The sequence below is a fragment of the Rhinolophus ferrumequinum genome, chromosome 3, assembly GCF_004115265.2.
Source record: "Rhinolophus ferrumequinum isolate MPI-CBG mRhiFer1 chromosome 3, mRhiFer1_v1.p, whole genome shotgun sequence".
Classification (NCBI taxonomy): Eukaryota; Metazoa; Chordata; class Mammalia; order Chiroptera; family Rhinolophidae; genus Rhinolophus; species Rhinolophus ferrumequinum.
The window spans coordinates 70,884,577-70,898,606 of NC_046286.1; the positions used below are offsets into that span (position 1 = coordinate 70,884,577).

The window sequence follows — 14,030 nt, forward strand, 5'->3', positions numbered from 1 at the left end:
CAGAGGATTTACTATTTGCTTAGAGAAGTGACATAAAATAAAAATAACAGAATGATAAATACCTAATTTATATGACAGGTTTTGTGAGGTAAGCAAAAATATAATAAAAATTCAGAATAGGCAGAAAATCCTTCTTGAAAAATTTAAACTAAAGTGCATTTTTTTCACAATAAATAAGATATACATTAATGTATGGGACTATGGATTGGGGCAGTCAGTAGGAATAGAATGACAAAGGTGTTCAGGCATTGGTATACAGAAGAATCTGACTGTAAAATTCACTTTAATCAATGACTAGAAATAAGATTACAGAGAGAGATTAGGGCTAGATTACGAAACATCTAGGCTATTTTAGCTCAGACTAGGGATAAGCAGAGAAGAATCACAGAGTGGAGTAGGTTGCCCAATAATAAAACAGTATTTTATAGAAATTTTCCTTCCACTAAAATGCATAAGTGATGATTAAATGGTTGCTATACTAGAGGAAAAAGTGTGAAGTATATTATTGCTGTATACACAGACTAGAGCATATACTCTAGGATGAACTGAAAAACTGCATTTGGTAAGAATCAGTATGATAATACATTTTTCAAATGTAGATCTGTTACAAAAAGCCATCATTATGGTGTATCTTTTAAATTTGTGAAAATATTTTACATTAGCAAAAGTAATCTAATTTATCATGGTACTAAAAACTATTTAAAAATAAAAATTATTACTAAGCTGTCTTTATTAATAAAATGTATTATTTTTAAAAGTATATAACAGAGAAAACTAGACTTACCACAATGCTTTGAATGTCCCAAAATCTTATCAGTTTTCATGGTCTCACATAACTCAAAGTATTGAACACACTGCTGAACTGCTGTAGTTATCTAATAAAATAATAACTTATTAATTATAGAAATTGGCAGCCTACAAGTTCAAGTATTAAAAGAAATTAGTCAAGGCTGTAAAAATACGCTGAAAAGATATTTAAGAGAAATATTTAGACTATTTAGAATAATAGTTCCTTTGCAGGCCACTAAAGTTCAGTCTCCCCAATTACATTTTAACTATGGCATATTCTGGGAAACACTGAAAATATTTATAGTTCAACAAGTATAATGCTTTTATAATGTTGGTGTTAATAGACAAAAAAATAGACACATACTTCACATTTTATAATTAAAGATGCAAAAATTCTATGGCCATGATTTTAAAAACTCTTCCCAATATCCCCAATTCTCCTGCCTTAAGAGTTTTTTCCTCTGACCTAGCCAACAAAATATAAACTAGATCAAGACTTCATTTCCATTTCAGATACCAGATTTACTGAAAACTGATAAAGAAAAATCTCATAATTTAAAGAACTGTCACAATAAAAAATTATCTCCTCTGCTGTACCCAGTGACTCTCCTGTGACTCCATTCTACCTTCTTCTCCCATTCTCCACAAGCAGAGATTTCAAATCTTCTCCCCTTTCCTCTGCACCTACCTACTTCTGATAGATGACCTCATTCTAATTCTCATAGAAAATAGAAGCCACCAGTAAGGTAAGTAGTTACAATTGTTAGATTTGATAATAAGGAAGTTGTTGGTGATTTTGAAAAGATCAGTTTCAAGAGGGTTTGGGGATTATAGATTACAACAAAAAGGAATGGGAACTGAAAAAGTAAAGGCAGCTAATACAATTTCAATTTTCAGGAAGGTTGGCTGTGAAGAAAAGGGGAAAAAGGAGGACAACAGCTGGTATAGGGGGTCTTGGAGTCCAGACTGAATTATTTTTCAGGTGAGAAGGATATAATCACGCTTAACTGTCATGAGAGGAAGCCATTAGAGATGAAGAGCTTGACTATACAGGAGAGAAAAGAAGGTGAAGGAAGGATTAAGCTTTAAATGAGAAAAAGATGAAGGTTGTATGGATAGAAGCAAGTTCGTAACTGTGGTGTCAAGGAACTGATGGATTTCTCAGTCTCATTCATTCTTATCAGTTTTATGCAGAAAAGTGCTAACATGGCAGGACTTCCATAATTAGAAAGGCCTGCATACGAGGTTGGACCTTGCTTTACTAACATCTAAGAACTTGTATTTCAGGAGGGTTCCCACCATTCCGAGAATAAGAGAAATTCACTATACCTAAACTGTACAGACAATGTAATTTATGCTGAACACCTTCTTTTCTTCCAGGAGACTGGATCCTGGTTTGTGCTAGACAGAAGATGTCTATGTGATCAACCAGCAATTTTAAAAAAATAGACATTCTTAAATGAACTTCCCTGGTGGATAACTTTTCACATACGCTGTCACAATTTTATTCGGGAGGAATGAAGTGGAGTCTACTGGGAAAAAGACTTGATCAAATGTGCCTTTTTCATATGCCAATTTTGCTTTGTATACTTTTTCTTATAAATCACAGCGGTTGTTATGACTATATGCTGAGTGCTGCAAATCCTCCCAGAAAAATCATCAAATCTGGGGGGTGTCTTGGGTACCCGCTCCCATATCTATACATCTTCTTTAATCAAACTGTAGGGATTCAGATCAATAATATAAAATTGAGTCCTAAAAATCCGAATCTCAAACTAGATGTGATCAAATCTACCAAATCTAAAGTTACTACCTTTCCCCACTCTCCTATTATTCTCCTACTGCTGTTTATCTCAATGAATGACATTAGTCACTCAGTATGTCCTCACCCACTCCCCATTCAAAAAGGCAAGTCCTTTCAATCCCACATTCTAAATATGGTACTCCTGAGTCCATCCATTTACCCCAACTCACACTGTCAAGAGTCTTTATTCATGTTTCCATCATCTTTTGCTAGGATTACTGCAAAGCCTCTTAATCTCTTTGCTTCAACATTTCTCCCCTATTTTCACCTAGCACCTTAAACCCATATTCCAAAGCCTTCATACGACATCACTTCAGTACTTAAAAACCTATCAGTGGCTCACCACAATTCCAGAATAAATGCCAATCTCCTAAATTTGACATTATACAAAAATTCTTTTATGATCTGACAGTCTTACTCTGCTTATCCTTCAGGTGTCCTCCTCCCTAACCACACACACATATGCACAAACAAATGCAGAAATACATCTACCTGTGTAAAAATCAGACACCAAAAGCCAATTCAACATGTAAACAGTCAAAAGACCAACTCATCAAAAGCAAACTCAATGAAAATCTCACCCACCAACACACACCAGTTAGATTTGAAACACACTCAAAACTGACATTTACAACAAACTGAACTCTGTCATTTGCAAAAGGGGCTAAAGATTTCCTTTAAGTAGGTCTTTTCTGCTTTTATGGAATTATGCCCTGCACCAGGCATGAATTAAACAAACTGAAGTAAAATGACATATACCCAAAGTAAAGCATCCAAGAACATTTCAAAAATCTTCATCCACTTAACATTAGCTTTCAGAGAACTGATTTTCAAAAAATTTCACTAGTACTAATTCACACTGCCTTAGCAATCTATATTGTCATCTAAAACATGTGCAATTTCCAAATGCACTATGCATTTTCCAGTCCCCAGGACGTTAAACATGCTATTCCATTACCCTGAAATATTTTCCTGCCACTACCTGGAGTACACCCCCCAATCAAGATAACACCAACTCAGTAAGAATAACAGAATTCCCCCCAATTCTCAGAAAAGAGTACTTTTTTCTATATGTAACGATAAACACCAGATACTGATTTTAATCTACTTTATTACTCTATGATAAACCAATATAATCATGGTAACAGGTATCCAGCAGAATGAGTTTAAAATTTTGTAAACCAATATATGTCAACAGATCTTAATGAACATACTTCTGAAAGCCAAGCAATCAGTGTTAGCCCTTTGCTTCTAAACATCTGCCAACAACAAAAGACACACTCCAGGAAACCTATCTGCACAAACCAGTTAGTCAGCTGCAATCTCACCTGAGTTGCCATTCTTCTACAATCGGCTGAACTCACTCTCCCCTCTGAAAGACCATCAATCCCTGAGTTCCAAGCTTTTCCCAAAAACCCTGTAAGATTAACAATCCGCTTTGCCTGACTTAATTAAGAAATAAATTCAGCTTTATGCACTGTTTCAGATATTGAACAGTGGTATCAATCCTTGACAATTCTGGAGCTTTCATTAGGATTACCGTGAATACTCTGATTTGGCAGCATTCACTGGGCTCTTCAGACAAAGATGAGTGTTGTTCACTGGGCCCCCTGGAGTCCCAAACTGGCAGTCCTTCAGATCTGCTACCACGTGAGTCTGTGCCAACAACAGTCTGAGCACTGACTGCTTCATTGAGTTTTCACTGCTAAATTTATTTAGGGCTTCTAATGAAATTTGTACAAATTTGTATAAATAGTCTTGTTTTAGAGGGGCACCATTCGGTAAACATTTTTGCTATTAACCTGCTTATTTTTCTGTGCTTGTTTTGCTTTACTATTTGTACAGTCTTAACTCCTGTCTTATTCTGGTTTATCTTGTATCTACTGACTACGTAAAGGAGTGCCTTATAGGCAACAGAAGGAGGCATAGTCCAATCCAATCAATCAAGGCAAACCAGCCCTGAGATTATTAGCTACCAGCAACAAATTCATGCAAAAGCAACTGGTCAGACTGCCATAGGACTCCTACAAAAATTTCACGAGGACGCTCCCTGACTTGGCAATTCATGAAAGAGGGAAGTCAATGATTCTCCTGTCACTGATTATATAGCCCCTTCTATTTTCTGCTTGGTCAGAACCTGAGACACCGTTCATAAGCACACAGTTCTACCCAAAAATGCAGTGATCTGTTTCATGGTTGTCACGAGTTTCTCTAAGTCAAAGCAACAACCTCCTCCTGATAGAGCTCCTACTTTCTAGATGAACTTATTCTTACAATCCTAATTCTTACATGTACCTTGGTAAAAATCAGTAACAACAAAAAAAAGGACTTAGAATACCAATTGCCATTATGGAGCAATTTTGACATAAAAAAAATAAATACACTTAAGAGAAACTCTAAAGAATTAGGAGACAAAAGAGCAAAGATTAGTCACCTCCTTTCACTGAGAACTCAAAACACTACCTCCAAAACAATCTCTCAAGAACACTTAGATACCTTCTATTCAAACCTTCAGAAACCTATCCTCCTTGCACCCATCTCTACCAGCTTCATCTTCACAACCCACTCATACCCACTTCTGCTCCTTCTACTCCTTCTCCTCGCTTCTAAAACGTGCCACCTTTTATTTGAGAAAAGGTAACAATCACAGGAAAAAAGTACAATTTCCATAGAGAAACAATCACATTACATAATACCTCCTTTAAATTGCAGGAGCAGAAAGCAGATCTAGAGTTGGTAAATGTAAATACTAAAGAGTCAGGCTGAGGGTATAAAGAATGATTTTCCTAAACCTCAGGAAGATAGACAGAAACTTGCTGTAAAATTAGGAATTTAATTTGATACTTATTCTCCTGCACTATCAATATACACCAAGATGGGACAGAGTGGGGGTTAAAAATACACTATGGTAAGAAAAACCAAGGGAGAATTTAAATAACCTAGTGGTCAATATTTTTTTAAATGACTTTGAGAGGGCAAGAAAAACAGAAAATACATTACATAAAGCCACTTCAGAAGCGATTTCCTTAAGGGTAGATTGGGCAAAGATTCAAGTTGTGAAAAATAAAAGGTTAAATATTTATGCTGATTTAGTCAAAATGCTCTTCAACTAGTTTATGACTGTGCAATGCAATGGAAATAAAGGTCACGACTCTTAGATATCTCTTTAAAAAATGACAGCATGTACACATAAATTATTTGTTGTTCTCAGTTTCCCTAATCACATTTCAAACTTTCAGTAGACACACACAGCTAGTGGATCCCCTATTGGACAATGGAGACATTCCATTGTAGAAAATGTTATCGGACAGCACTAAAGGGAAGCTAGAGGAAATGGTGTAGTAGGTCACGTGCTAAATAGGCTGCTGTAACTACAGTCCTCATGAGAGGATCTCTTATAGAACAAAAAACAAATCTATGGAGTGGTGCAAAGTTTCCACTGCAGATGCACAAAATGTGATCATCAATTCTGGGAAAAAAAAGGGGAACAAACAGATCTTGCATCCATTTTTCCCAATATTTCTTTTCAAAAGTTGGGCCAGGTTCACTTTAAAACATATAACATTATATATGAATAACCTTTTGATATTTTGTAAATTTAGGAAATCTTTTTTTAAGAAAAATGAAATTTAAGCTGAAATCTCACAAAAGTTTGACCCATTATGTACATGAAATAAAATATTTGATCAAGTTGATGAAATATTTAAGTTGTTTATAATAAAGTAACTATTTGCAGGCTAAAAGTGGATTATGGCATAATTAACTTTTCAAGTAAGGAACAGATTTTAAGAGTTAATATACAAAAAAAATACTTGAAATGCTTCCACCAGGGCTTCTGTGATACCAACAGTGAGTTATCTGTATGCCAAACAATGGAGACAAAAATCGTTTTGTTCTTTATTTTTTCTCATTTCTCTATTCTAACAAGATCAGTCTATGCTCACATGGTTACAACAACTTTCACTTAAAATGGCAATGGGAGAGAAATGAGATGTGGAAATACTTTATTTCAATTCAGTTTGTCTAAAGATTTTTAAGCACCTATTACCTCTACAAATAAATTCTATTTCTTTTATTCAATATCCCTCTCTCCTCACTTCTGAAGCTCAATTCTTTTGATTCTCAAACACGAAACAATTATTGTTCTCTTTCTTTCATTTTATGCTCTACTGCATTCACACAAAAATTCACCATTCCAGGAATCTTTCCCTTCACTTGGCTTCTAAACTCAAGATTTTATTAACTATATAAACCATATTTATCATCTCAAAGTCATATTAGCATAATTTTTAATATGTTAATACATTTCACATTTTTCATGTTTGTCACAATTATTTAACTTAATTTCAATTTCTTTCACTGCCCTTACATATTGCTCTAATAGCAATAAATGTAAAAAATTTTGCTAATATATTTTACAGTATTAATTTATATTTTATGGAACTGAATTAATTTTTGCAAATGCAAAAGCATTTATCATTCTTAGTTTTTCATGCAACTTTTAGTCAAAAGCATGGGTATATTCTATAGAGCTCACTAACAAATACCAGATATGAATTAAATTACATGATAATACTTAAAAATATGGTTTCTCAAATTGGCTTGTTTGAAGCCCAAGTTACTTTGCAGTTAGTATTTCCTACTTGTTATCCTGACTGTATTTTAAGTCTCTATTTTTATCATTTTATGTTTCATAGAATAGTACTTTTAAAATCACATAAAAGGGGTATTGCTTCATTATCCAATATTAATTATCTCAACTTTACACATTCGAGTTATTACATCATATATCTTTTTGTGATATTATTTCTCCATAAGAACAGAAATATAGCCTTACCAGAGATTTATATTTCTTGTCAAGAAGTCTCAGCACTACAGTTCTGCTATAATATGCATGCTAAAATTAAGAGAAAAATGGTGTTTAATTTAATATTCAACTATACCATTCAAAATCTATTATCTTGCATCATTTCTAGTAACATCATAAATTACACAGTAACTTAGCTTTAAATTATTGTAATCAGTGCAAAACAGGTTTTTCTATGTATAATGAATTATGACCATAGCAATCACAAGAATCCAAATCATATCAATAAACCGTGGTTTTAATGACTAACCAGTAGAAAAATATTCTATCCCTCAATTGTGACCAGTCGCCATATTAACCTAATTTAAAAACACCACCCAAAAACGTACCTACCCACCAGTGCATGATAGAGCCTAAAGGGTACAAAAGTGGGGACAGGGGATGGAAATCACAGCCCTCATACTGTAGAGGGTACTGTACTGTCTAGATATGCAGAAATGTGCCGAGGTCAAAATGCTCTAAAGGAAAAGTATCTTAAACATACTATGTTTTTAAAATGATTGGATGTGCCAGAAAGATCTTTAATCCTCTCCTTAGAACTAAATATAGATGGGATTAAAACATGCTTTTATGCATTGTACAAAGCAAGGGGAAAATACATGTATTATTTAAATTACATTAGGTATCATTCGTGTTCAATGTATGTAGTTTCTTCATGTTACTTAAGAATAAAAATGATTACATGGAATATTCTGTAAAAACTGTCTGAATTCTGGGAAATAGAATTTAATTAAATGGGGTTTTAGTAAACGGAGGATTAATCAAAACCCTATGTTTTAAGCTAAAAACATTCAGCTTTAAATGTTTTTAAAACCATTCATCTTTTTCTGCTTTAGTAAGAGAAATATGTTGACCTACAATTAAACTAATGGCCATGTTCTGAAAAGAAATCCTCATAGTTCCTCCCTTAGACCCATCAAACGATAGCCCTTAGGACAATTTCAGCTGCCACCTGATTTGGTAAATAAAATGCACTGGAACACAGTCACGTCTACTCATTTATATATGATCCATGCATGTTTGGGGCCACAGCAGAGCTGAGTAGTTGCAACAGAAACAGTATAGCTCACAGAGGCAAAAATATTTACTGTCTGGCCCTTTACATAAGAAGTTTCCCAACCTCTGGCTTAAGGATGTAGAAGAATTTGACGGCTTTTCATTAATACTAGAACACATTTGGGGAGCTGATTTTTAGTAATTTTCTATTGGTTAGTCTTCCTGTGATCTGCCTCATTCTCTTAAGAATCAAATACTGATGACAAAAATGTTAAGTGAAGAAGTTAATTAACTTAGCAGAATACGATTTTTGTTTAAAAAAAAAAGACCTAAACAGATAAATTTAAAAGTATATGAAATAAATATAACTACATATATCAAAATTGTAATTGTTATTATCCCTGCATTGTAGATTTAGAGAAATTTAATTTTATTTGTGCTTTTACATATTTCAAATACTTTCTACAATAATGTTAGTTTGATAATCAAGAACAAATTTTTTAAAAGTTCAGTCTCAAATGTGAGAAACAAAAAGTTCAGGTTAAATTAAATTTTGCAAACATTTATGAACACATACTAGATAAGGCAGGTAAGGGCTAAGTACTGGACAGAATTGTGTTTTGGTTAATTGGACATTATTGTACAGTTTAGATAACACAAGGCAAAAAAAAAAAAAAGCCATCAGCTAGATAATGTCCAAATTGTGCTGAGCAATAAATGAATATGTATGTTGCTGCTTTGCATGGCAAGTCATAGGCCCAGCCCTTCCTTCCACAAGCCACAAATACATAATGCCCAGTAGACAGGTTAAAAGGGACAAAGCTGTGAGAACATAAGCCAACACTGCTGCTGCTACTGCCAGACACAGACTACTGTTACTCAACAGCAAATGAGAGGTAGCAGTATAAGAACCTCTTTACTCTTAATATTAGTTTCAGTTCTGGGACAGTGGTGAGCTTCATAGGAGATTATCAGCATTTGGGCATTAAACACATTTCCCGAACTGCAGGTTTAGTAAGAGGCAAAAGAAGAAATATTTTCAGACATATCACCTAAGCCAGAAGAAAAATCAGCATTGAACCCTTATGTTCTACCACACCTGCTTAAAAATTTTAAAGTTTTTAAAGTAAAAATGATCAAATTTTGGATAGGTCATTCAGTGAAATTGGTCCAACTGAAACTATTCTTTAGGTTCATTTGAACTTAAATCCTATTTAAATTCGAAATTTTAGATCAAATTTAAAATCCTATTCTGACTCTGTCACTTACTAGTTAAACAATCTTGAGCAAGTCATTTAACTTCTCTGTGCCTCAGTTGCTACATATGTAAAATGGAGTAATAATACCATCTATCTCTTAGATTGTTATAAAAATTAAATGAGTTCAAAAAATAAAAGTGATTATAACTCTTAGAACACAGCAAACACTCAAATATTAGCTATTCTTTGAAATATAGCTATAAACTGAAAGATAACAAAACATATTTCATTGTTCCTTACCATCCACTTTTTGAACCACACAGCCTTGGTATCAACCAATGCAAGAAAGTAGACTGGATCCAAAATCTTTTGTGAGACAAGATGGCTTTGATCATGTTTAACTGATAATAAGGACAAAGTACTCTCCACAATTTCTTCCATATACCTTAAAGATTGGAAAGAAGTGATTTTAGAACAAATAAATGCTATTAGATACAAGGACAGTTGATATATTTTATATTTATGGAATAATAAAGTCTTAAGTAATCTTTAGAAACAACTTTTTTTTAATATTTCAGTAAATGGCAGAGGTGGGATTCACACCTTTTTTTTTTTTCTGTTTTATAAACTTATATTCTTTCTACTTCAACACTGGCTCTCCAAATTTAACTTTCCCTTTTAGACTCATCATTGCTCTTACAATCTTATTAAAAATTTTAGAACTAAAAGGAAAAAGTTTAACAAACACATAAGGAACTTCTCCAAAGAAGCAATATTAAAGGCCAATAATAAAAGAATCAGAGGCTATAACACCTTTTACCTTGTTGGTGATAAATAAATGGTGTAAAATGGTACCTGCATTGAGCCATTCACAGAGCTAAGTACAAACATGAAAAGCTAAAAAATAAAACTTTATTAATCCCTTCCCTATCAAGTAAATCATTAAGACTCTCTCTACTCTTTCTCTTTGAAATGTAACTGGGACAGTGATATTCCTATATTTGATGTTGGCATAAATTAGGGGACTTACTTCTCAGAGTGGCGAATCCAGAAAGATGGAGCCTCTTTCTGATATTCATTTAGAAGACGAACCTACAAAGCAGTTACGAAGTTTTCAAAAAACTAGAATTCTTAAATATAGAACTATTGAAATAAAAATAAAGGCATATTATAGTAAATGAATACCTTTTTAAGTAAGCGAATCACATTAGGATTAGTTAGATCTATACCAGTTGAAACAGTAGGAATATGACTTTCTCTAGAAATAAAGCATAACTCCAAATATTTAGCTGAAAAGAAAAAGTAAAAAAAATTATGACTATTAGACCATTCAATGACAGTGCTTTCTAAAAAAAGTTATTTCTTATCCATTTTTCTCAAGTACAAATAAAAGAAAAAGCATTATAAAAATGATTTAATAAACATACCTAAGCTTGTATAAATTTCCTTGGTCATGTGTAATGGTGAAAGTGTAAATGTCTGTGCATAGAATTTTAAAATCCGGTCCTATGGAAATTAAAAAGAAAAAAAGATTTGCATACAAAATTCCTACAAAAATAGAAAGATGAATCATTTTTCACATAGTAAAAAAATTTAGAAAATAAATCATTCAGAAACTTGTATATGAGTATACCTATAAAACAGGGCACATTCTTTTGTCAGTAAAAAAGTAAAACTGACTAAAACTAATAGTAAATCTAAGACAGCAGCATATTGTAAACTCTGATAATAGTAGATACAAACATGGGGTGAGTGGTAAGGTTTGACAGAGAAAGGTACAATGTAAAGATCTCAAACAAGGAAAAAGAGTTGGATTATTAAATCTAAAAAAAAAAAAAAAAAAATCACTCCTCTCCGAGTACATTTTTTTTACTTGCTTACATGGGTAATCTCAGTAATTAGACATGTAGGACTAATAATTTTGCCTATTCCCAAGAAAAAGTGTTATATAATAATGTATTTTTCAGAACTTTACATTATTAAAACTTAAAGTAGAAACTATCAGAAGGTAAATGAATGAGATAACAGATGTAGTTAGAATAGTAGCTCGCAGTAGTAGTACTTAAAATGATAGCTATCACTGTCATTTTAATTATACCAACTTTAATATTGTGATGAGATTAATCCTAATAGTGAAATTCAACTTCCCACTAAATAAAATCATAAAATTGCCTCAAATGTTCTATTCTGGGGGAAAAAAACACTAATAATCTTGCCTATATCAAATACTAGGACAATGTACTTACAAAAAATGGTTACCAAAGTGTCTAAAAATATCTTCTCATAACTCCAAGAGATTCCTACTGAATATAGGAAATCAAATACTTTGGGAAGTCTACTTTTATAGTTGTAGCAATTCATCAACATGCCACACTTTTCAAACACTATACGCTTCAGTTAGTTAATATGTTGAGTCTTTTAGACAAGGAAAAGAAGAAACAGAATCAAACTCAATATGAATTTAGATTAAGCATAAATTCAAAATTTCTATAAAGAATACCATGCCTTGTGTTCTACTCCAAAATGACTGATTCTATTACAATTTCCCTTCTTTAACAACTTCTTCCAATGTTATTAACTTAAAGGAAAATGCTTATGAATCCTTTAGAATAAATTCTAATTAATCATTTTTAGTTCAAATTTTCATATATCATGAATTCTTTCAAAAATACTTTAAATGTTCTTTTAAAATATTTTTCTTAATTCAAACACAATGACAGAAATACTTGGATATCACTTTACAAGATAAAACAAAATGGGCAAGGTAACAGTCTATTGTTATTTGGCAGTGAAGTGTTATAGTGACCATATTTTGAATCTAATCATGAAATAGTTAACTCCTTTAAAGAAAATCTTGATAATTCAAAAGCTATAACTGAAATTTCATAAATATTTGAGCTACTATTTTTAAAAAATATATTCCATTTGCTTCTAAACTGATAGGAAAATTATTTTTAATATTTCTATAAACATTTCCTTACACTAAACACAGGATCAGGATCTGAAAGAGATGCTGTCAGTTTTTCACAGAGAGTGGTCCAATTTTCACAGTTCAGTACATCACTTGGTGGAGCTGAACATAGTGTTTGCAAGGCTTCATATCTCACCTGTAATTTTTAAAAGATTTCTATTAATGGTCAGTCACTAGAATAACACCAAGTCTCCAAATATTTAACAAATATTGAGAGGCAAAGACTGGATAATTGTTTTAAAGAGCCAATTAATGAGAATTAGATGTCCTTTTATAAAACAATTCTTGAGAACTCATTTTTTAAACTTGTGTTAAACAAAGAAAAAAAACAGGTTATTTTATGTAAAGCAAAAATAAAAATACTATGTGTATTAGCCATGTGACCTAGGATCTCTTAAGTGGGAGAGGAGGAAGGATAGTGGCAGAATCTAAAATCACCAGGGAAGGTTTTCCAAGGGCCTCATCGCACAGACTTTCCTTACTTGAGCAGGCCCACATAGGTGGTCCCACATTTTCAGGGTTGTAATTTTAAAACATGCTCCTGGTGAAGCATTTGCATTCCAGGATATATGAGCAATTCTCACAAAACAATGTACTTTTGCTACATCATATTTTCTGACCTTCTAACCACTGAGGTAGAAAAAAAGTCATTCAGCAGCGTGATGCAAAATTGAATTTCTGTATTTTCACAGAAAGCTTACTTCTTAATCATTGTTCTCAAAATCCAATCAGAATTCACTCAAAACAGTATGAACCAAGGGGCAGCAGTGAAGGGTTTAGCTCTACTTCTAACACAAATGGTACAAAGTTGCTCCCCTATTCATTCTCTAACTAGTGAGTAGTAACACACTGATTCCAACTTGTTCCTCAAAATCTGGTTGTTCCCAGCTCAAATAACTAAAGACTGGTGATTTAAAACAAACAAACAAACAAAAAGAAAGAAAAGAAAAGGAAAAAACAAAACAAAACCATGAAGAGTCAGAAGAGCTAGCTAAAGACCTCAGGAAACCAGACATTCTGAATCCTGAATCAAGATGTCAAGTTTTAGATGGAAATAGACAGAATACACAGGTATTTTAAAATGTCTATCTATTCATATTAAAGAAAAACTAACTACAACTTTGTGATATGGATTATGGGGGACTATGGAGAAAGTTTAAAAACATTAAGTAATTTCTCCTTTTCAGTTAATTTTTAGAACAAAATCCCATTTAAAATTCCTACTTGCAATAGTAGAATAAAGGTTTCTGAACAAGCATGGATTGCCAAATAATCCACTTACTAAAGATAATAAGATTATTATCACATAAAATTCAAATCCCATTTTAGTATCTTTTGAAATATATATTTACTAAGAAGCTAGAAAATAAGTCAGAATGCAGAATGCTGAGGGGAAAAATAATT

At 32.7% G+C, this 14,030-nt stretch overlaps 1 protein-coding gene across 3 annotated transcripts in view; it reads right to left on the reverse strand.

Annotated features, from left to right (window-relative positions):
- TBC1D32 (TBC1 domain family member 32) overlaps positions 1-14,030 on the reverse strand; it is a 179,405-nt gene that overhangs the window by 136,720 nt on the left and 28,655 nt on the right. For all 3 annotated transcript variants that reach the window (XM_033093945.1, XM_033093938.1, XM_033093931.1), the window contains exons 6-12: positions 12,637-12,762; positions 11,083-11,161; positions 10,841-10,944; positions 10,686-10,747; positions 9,956-10,100; positions 7,431-7,490; positions 785-875 (exon numbers count right to left, since the gene is read on the reverse strand). In XM_033093945.1, the coding sequence (XP_032949836.1) occupies positions 785-875; positions 7,431-7,490; positions 9,956-10,100; positions 10,686-10,747; positions 10,841-10,944; positions 11,083-11,161; positions 12,637-12,762 (667 nt within the window). The remainder of the gene's footprint in view (positions 1-784; positions 876-7,430; positions 7,491-9,955; positions 10,101-10,685; positions 10,748-10,840; positions 10,945-11,082; positions 11,162-12,636; positions 12,763-14,030) is intronic.